Genomic DNA, 14,494 nt, shown 5'->3' on the forward strand with positions numbered 1-14,494 from the left:
TTTTTAGCCATTTCAGCCATCTTGGTTGGCAGGCTGGGTCATCGGACACATTTTTTAAACTAGATACCCCAATGATGATTGTGACCAAGTTTGGTTAAATTTGGGCCAGTAGTTTTAGAGGAGAAGATTTTTGTAAAAATTAACAACGACGACAGACGCCAAGTGATGAGAAAAGTTCACTTGGCCTTTTAGGCTAGGTGAGCTAAAAATAAGAAGAATATCACCAGGTAACTCTGGTTGCAGCAGCAGGTGTTTTGCTGCTTTGAAAAGGGGTACCTATTTTGTCTTGCAAAAGGCCACCAGAGTTGTTTTATTTGTTCTTTAATATGCAGTGAGTGAGGCACTCTCCCTGTCAGAGGTGTTGGATTTTATGTCACCTATCCAACCAGATGGCTGCATATGTATACATCCTGTATAGCCAAACAGACACCACTCTTTAGCATGCCTTTTACAGCAGGATGGTGGAATCCAAGGATGACTTTATTTCAATACCCAAGTCAACCTTTTAGGAGCTTATAACTTTTGAGAACGGGAGGTCTTATTAAAAGACAAATAAGAGGCTGGAAGTTCACTGCTGTGATTGGAAAACTATCGATTTATAAGGAAGTACCTGGTAAAAGAAATTTCAACAACTTTTATTATATAAATATATAAAACATTTATCATAAAATTATATATCATAGATTAAACTGTAATTAAGTGGCAGCTAAAGAGTACCTGTACTCAACCTCACTTTTGAACAACCATAAAAAAAAACATATTAAAAATAACAATTTTAATGTTCTGAAATTCTTAAGTACATGACAAATGTATTTTAAAAACTTTTTCTCATGTGAACTAAAGCTGCATACTTTATTATAGTACACAAGACTATATTCCTAGTAGAATGCAAACCAAACATTAGCATCAAGTATTATTATTTAGAAATCACAATGATTGTCATATAAACTGCTGATTACATATTTAATTTAAAGTTGTTATTTACTGGTTATGCAAACTTATTAAGTCAGACTGATTACAGCAGATTCCATTGAGTGTGTAGCCAAAGGTAATATCTTTGGTTAGCTTGCTTGTTAGCTGAACCGTGAAGTCATTGTTAGGTTAGGTAAACTACCCTACTTTAAGAATAGACTTGTCCGACAGAAAACCAATCGATCTGTCTGTTGGACTATGCTACTTCGAAAGGAGGGTAGTATACCTGACCTAATAATGACTTCACGGTTCAGCTAACAAGCAAGCTAACCAAAGATACATGTATTACCTTTGGCTACACACTCAATGGAATCTGCTGTAATTGTCAACTATTTAAATTTTTTCAATTATGAAAAAAAATAAGCTTATTTCTATTTAAAGCTACTTCAAGGGTTTCTTACAGACAAGGTGCCACCGTGCCGGAACAATTATGGCATTTAAAACTATTTGTACTCGGAATCTATAATTTTCTTAGAAAACAATAACTTCAAAACGGTCTTTATTTTATTCTTATTTTAATTGTTATCCTTACTAACCGATGTCTTTAATGTCACTTTTTTCATTCCAGACCTGTCATTTTTATTCTCTTTAGTTTCAACTGTTGTTTATGACGTCAAGTAACAAGAACCTACCAAACCACTCAAGCTCAGAACATATATAGAAAATTGTCCTGATGACCGTTTTTCAACCCACAGAAACATTTAGACCAAATAAAAGTTCCTTAGAATCTTTCATGCGTTTGGTCTTATATGGGTTTTGATTTAATTTAATAAACATGATCATGCATACCATAGAGATCCTTTGCAAATTTCAAAATAAGTAAAATATTTGGGTATTCTTTTGTTGAAAAAATGGAAGTTTAAGGAACTGGTATCACTGTTGAACCTTTGATGAATGTTTATTTTGAAAAATTAAAAAGGTATGAAAAAATTGAAATATAAGGGCATATTTTGTCTGTTCCTCGGATCAGAAACACTTGTTTATGTATTTCCTAACTTCTGGGAACCAGCAGGTACCTACCTATATGCAATTAAAGGTATGTTGAATCTTTCCGCACAAGCCAGGCAAAGGTATTGTTTTGACATGTAATGAATGTCACTATATTTAAACTTAAGACAAAATGGCTTTGAATATCAAAAAATTGGTGAATATAACATAGAAAGCAGTCATGAAACCTTCTGAATAAATATACTACATTGTTGGTATTGTGTGAAAACTGTAACTGAAAAATAATTTAAAACACAAGCAAAAACAAGAATAATTCAAACATACAACATAGACCATGATCAGCAATGGTTCAGAACTTGAAATTTAGACAAATTCACTTCACATCCTGGATTTCAAATCAATATATTGCAATTTCTTAATCAATCTTGATCGACAAGAAATGATAACTACCATCTATCTTTCTACCTGATGGACAAGTCCATGTCAATATTATGTTTATCAAAAAATCATTAAAAAATTAATCAACCTAATGTTAATTACAAGTTTATGTCAATATTATATGATTATAAAATTTTTTTTTAAAATCTGTAAAAATACTATATACACAAATTAAAAATTTGTATTACTTTATTATATCACAGATTAAAACAAAATATTACACTTCAGATATTCCAAGCCTTACAAAGCTCACATTAAACCAACTAAATAGGCAGACTTAATGAGGAAACTTAATATCACAATATGTTGGCCTTTAATTAACATGTTAAATAAAACCCCCAAACCATATTAGTGTTAACAAATCTTCTTGCAAGTGTTTTATTAATTTTCTATCAAGAGCTATTTGAAAACATAAGGTATTGAAACCAAATAGCCAAGAAAGAACTCAGGTAAATCTAAGCTAAGGTATCTCACCTTAGGCAAATAGTTTTGCCAAAGCATTATTGATTACAAGAATGTAGAATAATCAGTATCAGTATCTTAGACAGCTGTGAATAAAATTCAATTTGAACTGATCCTCTGCATAAAAATTGGTTAACATGTTTATGGTTTTGGTTTTAAAGGTTCTACAATAATGGAATTATGAATATGAAATACTTCAATGAAACTTTTAAACAAGCAGATTGACAAAAGGTTATTGCCATTTAACCTGTATGAAAGAAGTTAAACTGTGAAAATTCACCAACCCTAATAGATTTAGCACATTTTATGTGCTACCAAGCAAAAACAAAATTGCAATCTATCGTGAAAAGAAAAGACAAAAAGTTTAATATAGCAGTACCAATTGAGTAAATGAAATCTTTTAAAATATTACATTCTCTTCTAATATTCCAACAATAAAAACTGACCGCCACAAAATAGTACAATAGTGCTGAAAGTGTTGTTAAATACCAACCAATCAATCTAATATTCGACCATTTATTTTTTTCTGAGTAGACAACTCTTAATTTTTCTTTACATTGAAGCATTTAAAATGCAATCCTTCAGATTTTACAATTCAATTAATTCCTGTGAATATGGTATTAATTCTAGTTGAATATTGTTAATATAAGATTCGTTGATCTATTTAAAGCTTGAACAGCTTCAGTTGTCAACAATGTAGGTTTCACTGACCCACATAAATCTATAGTTATTAACAATATAAGTAACACTAATCTATATAAATCTACAGTCATTAACAACCACATCCTGACTGTGTAGATAATACAGTACTTTGTTGCTTTAGATGGATGGCTTCAGGGTTGGATGCTGCTTGTCTCATAGATTCTGAAAATCCTTCCATTTCTGTGTGTTTTATCATCATCTCTTCCATCAAAAATCTACAATTACAAGGAAAATATTTACTTAAATAATTCAATCCCCCTCTGTGTCCACGATTCTCTCCCTTGCAGCCATTGTAGAGTAGCTGAATATAACTACTGAATTATTTGAGTTTGGAAAATATTGATATTCCACAAATTTCTTTCTTTATGTTATAAATCCATGGAGAATATCTTAAAATATTACATATGGTGTAGCATTCTACTTTTTTCATTGGTTATTTCACATGTTTCAAAGATTATTTCGTGTATCTGAAGCCTTGTTTCTATTTTTAAGTATATTGACGCTATGTTTCTATTTATATGTATATTGACGGTCAATTTAAAAAATCTTGCTAAATTTAGATCTGGATATAAGCTGTTCCGGTCTGAAATTATTCAACGTCATGACGTCAAACATAACAATTAAAGGAGAAGCGTGCAGCAGACGAAAATTATATAATTTGAATTCTTATTTGTTCTTAACAGAAAAAAAAGATATGTTGTGTATTTGTTTACAATAAAACAAGTTCATCTTATTTATTGATATTTTCATAGGCATGTTAAAATCTTACAAAATACAATTTAAAAATACACAGAGAGAACATTGCAGTCCATCTTAATTCAATAGTTCATATGTAATATAAAAATTAAGGACTTTCACTCAGTCAATACGTTATATATGGACCTGTTAGATTATACTGACACTCGGACTTCGTCTTCGGTCAATATAGTCTGAACAGGTCCATATATAACGTATTGACCTCGTCAAAAGTCCTTAATTGATAAATATCTACTTCATAATTTTTTGGATGAAATTTCAAATGTTTTTGAAATACTTTGACTATATAAGCTGTTCCGGTCTGAAATTATTCAACGTCATGACGTCAAACATAACAATTAAAGGAGAAGCGTGCAGCAGACGAAAATTGTATAATTTGAATTCTTATTTGTTCTAAACAGAAAAAAAAGATATGTTCTGTATTTGTTTACAATCAAACAAGTTCATCTTATTTATTGATATTTTCAATGGCATGTTAAAATCTTACAAAATACAATTTAAAAATACACAGAGAGAACATTGCAGTCCATCTTAATTCATTAGTTCATATGTAATATAAAAATTAAGGACTTTCACTCAGTCAATACGTTATATATGGACCTGTTAGATTATATTGACACTCGGACTTCGTCCTCGGTCAATATAGTCTGAACAGGTCCATATATAACGTATTGACCTCGTCAAAAGTCCTTAATTGATAAATTTCTACTTCATAATTTTTTGGATGAAATTTCAAAGATTTTGAAATACTTTGACTATCTATGTAACAGCTTTAAACCGTTAGAGATGGTGGAAAAAATATCATGTGAATACAGCAAGTGATGGTGAAACCATTTCATGCCATGAAATAGTTTTGGAAAAATATTGAAAATCATATACATGATGCCTTGAAAAAGAAGTTACAATTAGGACTTGAAATGATTAAATTTCCAGTTTATGAACCGGGTTTAAGCCTCATTGTTACTTTGAGATGAAGAACAGCAATAAAAGTGTGGTTCCTTTGCTTTTTGTGTGCTTTTTGCTGTGCATGTACTGATTTTGTGTCATGGATGAAACCCCATATCCTTTGTTTTTCAATTAAATAAAGTTCTGATTTGTTTTACAATTCCAGTCATTCAAATTTATACATCTAATGTACATGGAAGAGTAACAAGACGTCAATGAAACATCTTCTTTATTATCAACATCACAATTTCTAACCTTAAAATGTGATTTCTTCATAATCATCACCATTTCTGACTGTACAATGTTAATGTATTATAACTTCCTGTATTTAATCCTTTATGTCTAAACATCCTGAACCCATTATTACCTTGTATACTCTAATTTCTTTATATAAAAAACATTAGAACAGTGCATTCACCTATCAAGATGAGGATTTTACGCTTGCCGCGAGTGTGGTCCTTTCTTTGGTATGTGAACCTAATATATTGATTATCATTCCTTATGCCATTCAAAACTGAAGACCTGTTTCTAAGATTTTTTTAAAGATATTTCTGCATTATAAATTTACCAGATCAAAACTTATTTAGTACGATTGCGTTTGCCTTATTTGTGTCTAGATGTGAACAACATGTTTCAATATTTAAAACTGTAGGTAGCTTAAATGTCTAATCCTACAGTACAGCTTTTGACCTTGATATATATCCTATTATAATTAACTATCTAGAGCAACAAATTTTACAGACACATTATAAAGTTTATAAGCATACGGTTTTATGTGGAAGTATGAAAATAAATCTAGGATTTGGAAAAAAGGGGGACGACTGGCAAGCCAACATTTGGAGTGATCCTTGTAAAAAGTCTATGCATTTGTAATATATGAAGCTACATAAGTGGGGGTCCTTGTACATTTGGATCAGCATGACCTATATTTTACACTTGACTAGCGAAAGTAATGATTTGCAGTCCTAGTAGAAGTGTTTTTCCTACATTCCTTTATGGCAGGGCATCTGTGTCTGACAGACTCATAATCTTTCTCTTATCTTTACAATAAAGAAACAACTGCTATAGTTAAATCCATACTACCGGTATCATAAGAATTATCATTATTGTTTCTTTACGCATGTCTTTTGTAATCATAATATGTAACATGCCCTTTATGGGCTAATAATTGGTTTAAGGTGGTACCTAACACTACAGGGAGATAACTCTGTAAAAATCAGCTAAACGTTTTAATTACCTTGTATTGTTAAGGAAATATTAAGCTTCTCAATGATCAAAATTAGTGTTTGTCAAACTGCTATATAACCAATGAAATTTTTCTGATAAAGTGGTTGGTTCAAATTTTTTGAAAATTTTACATTTTTGTCAAAGGGTCAAAGTAAACATTTTGTCAAAATTTTATGAAAATTAAACGAGCCAAATTAATATTAGTCAAGGTGTTAGATACCACCTTAATAAAGAATTTGTATTTGTATTCATATTCATATCTGTGGTATTCCCCTCTCAGATTATTCCTGTTGCATTATAGTATTACTATCAAGCAGGACAGTAACTCATTCAAGTGAAACAAGACCATTTATTTATTTAAATTTCCAAAACAGTATAGCAAAAAGATTGAAAAAAATTATTTTACTGTACAGCTATTATAGTTAGCTTGGACTTATACTTGAAAAGCAGTTCAGTACAGTAGAACATAAAATCCTCTAAGGGAATAACTTTTTAATGGTATATGTCAAAATCATAAAAATCTGTGACATTGTGTTCAAAGGAAACAAAACTTGTGACAGATTGATTGATTGGTTGGTGTTTAAAGCCACTTTCAACACTATTGTGCTATTTCGTGGTGGTCAGTTTTTATTGGTGGAGGAAGCCAGAGTGCCGGAGAGAACCACTGATCTTCGGTAGGAAAACTGACAATCCTAGTCAATTAAGATTGGAGTCGAGTGCACCTGCCACGTGCGGGATTCAAACTGAGACAGTCTCAGAATTGACAGGCTAGTGATACAGTAGTTCGACAACTTAGACCACTCGGTCACCAAGGCCCCTTCTTACAGACAGACAGACGAACATGTGCATACCAAAATATTTAAATGATTTATGTACCAAACATAAAGCCAAAGAGATCATTTTATTGGAAACAAATAGAAAAAGCCAAATGATGACAAAGAACATCAGTGACATTGTTGCAGTACATCTGCAGCCAGGTAAAGAGTGGAGAATTTTGTTATGCCAATAGTGACTATTATTGTCTCTAATGAATTTAGTTTCCAAAAGTTGATGCAAATAGCTGCAGCCAGACCAAGAAGGCAAAGACTTATTGAAATTTGTTGTGCCAAATGTTACTGCAAATTTAGTCGCTAAATAAGATGTAAAAACCAAATAGGCCTAAACATGTGTTCATGAATTTAGGCAAAAAATAATTTGGAGAAAGTAGTTATTTTGTGTTATATACTAAAATAAAGACATCTATCTTCTATCTGACCCAAATTCTAGTCCAACCAATAATATCATACATTCAACCAACTGACTTACCTCATAGGTTCTTCAATCATTTGTCCCTATTCAGTCCACCATAAGAAATCATACATTTATCCAACTGACTCATCTCATTGGTTCTTCAATCAATAATCCCTCTTTGACTGATAGTTTAGTCCAGCCAAAGAAATCATACATTTATCCAACAGACTTACCTCGATGACGAGGGGGGTCCTTGACTACTCATGAGGATCTTGCACAGTCGGTGACTTACCTCAATGATTCTTCAATCATTTATCTTTATCAGATTGATATTTCAACCAATGAAATCATACATTTACCCATCTAGCTTACCTCATTGGTTCTTCAATCATTAAACCCTCTTTGAGTGATATTTCAGTCCAGCCAATAAAATCACATATTCATCTAATTATCTAACGACTCACCTCATTGGTTCTTCAATCATTAAACCCTCTTTGACCTATATTTCAGTCAAGCCAATAAAATCGTACATTTATCTATAAATGACTCACCTCATTGGTTCTTAAATCAATAAACCTTCTTTGACTGATATTTTAGTCCAGCCAATCAAATCGTACATTTATCAAATGACTCACCTCATTGGTTCTTCAATCATTAAACCCTCTTTGACTGATATTTCAGTCCAGCCAATGAAATCATGTTCCCTACACATTTCTTCTATCTCAGACTGTTCCACTTCTTTATGACTGAGATCACACTATCAAAAGAAATGTGGCATGATTATTCATAAATATTTCAACTGAAAATTTGCATTATATCATTTGAAACCGCTTTGGAAAAGAAATTTCAGTTATTACTATACAAATCCTTGGTTATATATATTTGATATTGCCCATTGGGTGTTAAGCATTTTAACTTACTGGTAAAGAAAACAACAGCTTTGAACAGTTTATATGATGTTAAAAAAAATCATACAATTGGACAGTTTTAACAGGAAAAAGTACAAGCCCTGGTCATAATAAATAGTAAAGGATAACCATTTTTGAAATTTCTTGCAAAAGGGAAATATTTTTATCTCCTTCAGACTGGTCTAAGGGAGAATTTCAATTTTGTGAATCTTGGGAGGAACCTTTACTGATCTCTTTGTAGAAACATGTATGTTTGAAACTATCAAAATAAGTCCATATGTGTACATATGTCTGTTATTCCCTGAATATTCCCTGAATATGACCTTTATTTAAAGTTAAATGTATGATAACTCAAATGATAAATTGATTAATCAATTTTATTTATGCTTTACTAACTTTATATACTGTGGATTCATTTTATTTTTGGGGTAATTTTGTGGATTTCGTGGGTCCATGAATTTAACAACCGCGAATTTAAGTGTTCAAAAAAATTTTCTCAAGGTTTGTTTGCAGAATTTGATTAAACCATGAAATCAAGTTTCTACAAAAATTTAATTTTTCCTCATGAAAATTAAATGAATCCACTTTTTATCTTAATTTTTTTTAATCTTTTGAGAAGTAAATTTAATGATGTCCCTGGTTTAAAGTTAAATTGATTTCTACTGAAAAATGTTAACTGTAAAAAAAAATACCTTGTTTGCTAAGAGTTATTAAGCAAGGAACTGGAGTACCATCAGTTAAACCTTCGATAATTACCTTGTTTGATAAGAGTAAGCATGGAACAGGAGTACCATCAGTTAAACTTTAAATAATTACCTTGTTTGCTAAGAGTAAGCATGGAACTGGAGAACCATCACATAAACTTTAAATAATTACTTTGTTTGCTAAGAGTAAGCATGGAACTGGAGTACCATCAGTTAAACTTTAAATAATTACCTTGTTTGCTAAGAGTAAGCATGGAACTGGAGTACCATCAGTTAAACTTTAGATAATTACCTTGCTTACTAAGAGTAAACATGGAACTGGAGTACCATCAGTTAAACTTTAGATAATTACCTTGCTTACTAAGAGTAAAAATGGAACTGGAGTACCATCAGTTAAACTTTAGATAATTACCTTGCTTGCTAAGAGTAAGCATGGAACTGGAGTACCATCAGTTAAACTTTAAATAATTACCTTGTTTGCTAAGAGTAAACATGGAACTGGAGTACCATCAGTTAAACTTTAGATAATTACCTTGCTTGCTAAGAGTAAGCATGGAACTGGAGTACCATCAGTTAAACTTTAAATAATTACCTTGTTCGCTAAGAGTAAGCATGGAACTGGAGTACCATCAGTTAAAGAACACTTTGAATCCAGATCCTTTTTCCAGTTAACAGCATTTTGGAATGTGGATCGTTGAGTCACATCAAACATTATGACACAAGCATGAGCATCTTTGTAATAGACTCTGGTCATTGATGTAAACCTCTCTTGACCTATAAATGTTTTGAATATGTGTAAAGTATTATTTCAAAACATTATACTGACATTGCAGTTTTTATTTGCAAAGAGTACAACTCTGTGAATAATCATTCTATCTGTGATGAAATAAAAACATACATTTGACTGATTGCTTTTGAATTTTTTTCTGCTATTAAAAAAGAAACAAGTTTCTCATCTATGTTTGAGTTTTGGCATACTTTCTCCAGAAAGAATTATTCAGATTTAAACTTAAATATCCTACTAAAATTATTCCGATCAACAATTGGATCATGTGCTACACTTGGAAGACTTACACTACTTATACTGTGGATTCATTATTATTCGTTGGATACCAATTTTCGTGCGTTTCGTGGGTACAGGTGAACCACAAATTCAAATGTTCAACGAATTGTAAATTTTCTATAGGCTATGTATGTGGAGATTTGCAAAACCACGAAATCAAATATCCACGAAAATGCAAGTTTCCCTCAATCCTCGAAAATTGATAACCACGAAAATAAATGAATCCACAGTATTACAAATTATCATATAATTTTTGTCTAAAAATAAGATCGTCCTCAACATGCATGGAATATTTGCCACTGGATATTAAGCAATCAAAAATCAATCAATCAATGTTAAGATTGTAAAGAAGTAAATTGAAAAAAATTGGTATAAAATGTTTTTTGCATTAATCTTAAATATAACAAATGTCTTAATGGCATTGCGATTGTACAATATTCTTCATCTTTTTGCAGTGTTTTCAGTCTTGTATCGTCAATAGATTTTCTTCATTTTCATTTTCCTCTGTCACAGTCACTGCTGACTGTACTTTCAATCTCTACATATCTTAACCTGTACCTGCTATGTCCCATAGCTGTAGTTTTATCATCTGGTTTTCTGTCCATTTCACAACTTTCAGCGCAAAATCAACTAATAAATAAATAAGTCATATGTTAAATACTGTTATTTTCTAAATTAATTGAATCATATTTTCATTGGTCATTTTGACTTTGGCTATCATAGATATTTATAGGTATGTCCTTTGCCTAACTTTGAACTTTTTCAATTGTTAATTGGATTAAACAGATCTGAGTGTTTCAAATCAATGCTTTTTGAAAAATCCTGTCTTCTTAACTTGTTTTGTCTTTTCAATTGTCAAGACAGACAATCCTATAATAAAATTGTATTAAATGCTTCTGGTCAAGTCCAATGCTTATTACCTCTTCTTTGCCATATAATAAAAAAGAATATGTCTACAGGACACCATGCCCCACTCACACTAACAATATTTTCCTATGTACAGTGAACCACAAAATTTGGATAAAACCCTATTTTGGCATATTATTTAAAAAGTTCACACCATGTGCACTAAGTTAAGTACAAGTTGATGTGACCACAACTTCATGGTAAATTACCTAAACCAAAAAATTTGACCTCAGAATGATGGGCTAACAGATGGACAGAAAACCATATGCCCTCTACTATCATAGGTGGGGCATAAAAACACAGTAAAATTTATTTTCAAAAAGAGATATAAAAATAACTTTAGAGAGATCATTGGTGCCTTTTACTTTTAATCATGTTTACCTTTTAACTGACTTATTCCTCATAAGGTCTCAAAAGTTAATCCTCTTATTCATAAGTACAAATTATAATGTTCAACGTTGGCCATCATTATCCTGTTTTACAAACTAAATGTAACTCTTTTAAATATTGTGAACAAAATATGTGTACAACATAAATAGAAAACTATAAGTAAACATCTTTGTTCATCATCCTGATCATGCATGAAATATTTGCCACTAGATGTTAAGCAACCAACAATCAATCATTCTTTCTGACAATTAATTTCTGGTTACTTGTATATCATACATTAGTATGGACCTTATTGGGTATGGATCAGGGGCTATACCAGGGAGGATATTGAAAAGAAAACATGTTGTAATCTGTGTATCAACTTAAGTAATTACACTATGTTTATCTCCCACCTCAATTCCTAAAGCTTTTAAGGTAATCTAAAACATTTTGACAAATAAGGGAGAAAAAAACACTAAACCAACATTGAACATTTCTGGATTCTTTGGTTATTTCCTCTTTTAATAATAGTATTACTCTTTTTGACCATATAATTGTTGCACTACACATGTAAATATATAGTTCACATTTATTTATATAGTAAAACAGAATGGATCTCCTTTTACAGTATTTGAGTTGAGTCAGACCACATCAGTTTATAGACCATGCATGTTAAATCCAATATGATCTATAAAGATGTTATAGTGATATTATTAGATAAACACTTAATTATATCTTAAAGGAAAACACATGAAAATAAAACAAAAACACAAATATATGTTGAATACAAGGCAAAACAAACATTTATCATTGTCATAAAAGGGTAAACTGAACTCCAATATATATAACATTGTCATGTGGGTATGATTTAACCAACTTCCACATGAAACTCTTAACATTAGTAATACAATCAACCTGCAAGAAATATGTCAGCAGGGGTTGACTTAAGCACGGGCCACTGGCCCGAGGCCAATTGAACATAAAGACTACTGGTCCCATTGGCCAGTACATTTGATTATATTTTCACTTAGATAGTATTATTAGGGCAAATTTTATTTGAGTTGGGCCAGTGAATTTATGCTCTAACTGGCCCTATTGGCCATACTTTTAAATTTTATTAAGTCGACTAACTGGCCCTATGGGCCATACTTTTAAATTTTATTAAGTCAACCTCTGATGTGTTTATCATTTATTATATAAATAAACAATGAATTCATTTCAGTTGGGTCTGAATTGAAGTTTCACACAAAAAAGTACATGAGGATCTGGTTGAAGGGTCTTTCATTTCGGAATCCATATTCTTTAATTTTTTAGGCCATTTTTCTCTATTCTTTATATTTTAGCACCTTATTATTCTCTATTCTTTATTTTTTTGTCCATTTTTCTCTATTCTTTATATTTTTTGCCCATTATTCTTTATTCTGTAAAGCCCCATCCACATCCTCATATAAATATATATATATAAATATCTAACCTCCAATGGTCATTTTATAATCTCTGCGGAAGGAATCATTGACATATCTCTGAATAAAGGATGTCTTTCCAACTGTTGGATCACCAATAATAATGATCTTGAATAAAAGTTCTGTCATTTTCTAAATGTGTTCCTATGACATATCACTCTATTTGTTTATCATCTTCTTGTCTTTTAGATTTGTACTTTAACTGATGACACTAAAATATATTTAACAGAAAAAAAACAAGATAGAAATTCTTTTAAAAGGTCATTTTTTTAGCTTGTAACCTTGTAAACAACAATTATCTTCAACCTTATTGACATGCAAAACAAAATATGTATTATATATGAACTGTTATTTTCTACATGTATGTAACTGTGTACTAGTTTATGAGAATAAAATCATTCAAATCTTTGTACTGTTTTTTTTTCATATAATGTCAGAAATTTGAATAGATTGATTTATTGTTTAAATAGACTGTTTAGATCATCTCTTAAGTGTATAGAATCTGAGTTTACATGATAACTAAATAAGAAACTTTCATTTTTTTCATTTGATGATTGCTATAAACTTACCTGAGGGCAGTATATATCCTAGCTACTCACTGCTAGTTTTAAATATTTTCTCATACACAATACTGAAAATATTGCTTCTGATTGGTAAAAATGAAACTTAATCACAACTCTTTTATTCCATGTTTAGTATGTCCAAATCTACTATGAGCCACAAACATCTGGTCAGTTTAAAGTTGGTAGTTATACTTACAAACACCCCTATCACATTTGTTATTCACTGTCTGCTTGACAATGACCAAGTTGAACTGAAATTTAACTATCTTTGGTAATGTCACATGAAAGGTAAGGTCATAATTTGGGAATTGCCAGAACTGTCAAAAGCTGGAGTTCATGTGTACTGTACTACTGATATTGTGATAATAAAAAAAACATAACGACTCATATGACATGTCATGTCTTATGAAATACCTATTTCTTGGATCCTTAAAAATTTGTCGCTGATTGATAAATTTCTTCTTAGTTAATAAAAATCACCGACAATCATACTCTATGAAAATCTCATTTGTGCATGTGTTGTTTTTTTTTTTTACTCAACTTTCACTTTACGATCACATGACAAAAGAAGCACACACGTGATTACCGGATGTGCGGTTTTGATTTCGCGTTCTAAAAAATAGCCCTGGCTATCTTCGTAAAACATGTATTCTCTGTGAACGTATTGAATATGTTCAGGCTCGGACTATTACAATATATTAGTCATTGGTCCACGCTGATCAAGTGTGAAAACCAAGTCTTTTGGCGACAGTTAGAGATTACCTTTAAGTTTGCCGAGGGCATTATCCTAAGATATAACAATAAAATGTTTTTATGTATCAGATAAAGATACTTTAAT

At 31.1% G+C, this 14,494-nt stretch overlaps 1 protein-coding gene across 3 annotated transcripts; it reads right to left on the minus strand.

Annotated features, from left to right (window-relative positions):
- Positions 1 to 1,271: 1,271 nt before the first annotated feature.
- On the minus strand, positions 1,272 to 14,243 carry LOC127702396 (ras-related protein Rab-7L1-like). Of its 3 annotated transcripts, none has more exons than XM_052206626.1 (6): positions 14,071 to 14,243; positions 13,105 to 13,304; positions 10,914 to 10,985; positions 9,885 to 10,066; positions 8,316 to 8,437; positions 1,272 to 3,737 (listed from the first exon to the last, which is right to left on the minus strand). In XM_052206626.1, the coding sequence occupies exons 2-6, from the start codon at positions 13,220 to 13,222 to the stop codon at positions 3,593 to 3,595; spliced, it is 639 nt and encodes a 212-aa protein (XP_052062586.1). In that variant the 5' UTR covers positions 13,223 to 13,304; positions 14,071 to 14,243; the 3' UTR covers positions 1,272 to 3,592. The 3 variants fall into 3 exon arrangements, with proteins under 3 accessions (XP_052062586.1, XP_052062658.1, XP_052062735.1); XM_052206698.1 differs by lacking the exon at positions 14,071 to 14,243 and adding an exon at positions 13,853 to 14,062; XM_052206775.1 differs by lacking the exon at positions 14,071 to 14,243 and adding an exon at positions 13,663 to 13,841.
- Positions 14,244 to 14,494: the final 251 nt, after the last annotated feature.

The sequence above is a fragment of the Mytilus californianus genome, unplaced genomic scaffold (assembly GCF_021869535.1).
Source record: "Mytilus californianus isolate M0D057914Y unplaced genomic scaffold, xbMytCali1.0.p SCAF_1, whole genome shotgun sequence".
Taxonomy (NCBI): domain Eukaryota; kingdom Metazoa; phylum Mollusca; class Bivalvia; order Mytilida; family Mytilidae; genus Mytilus; species Mytilus californianus.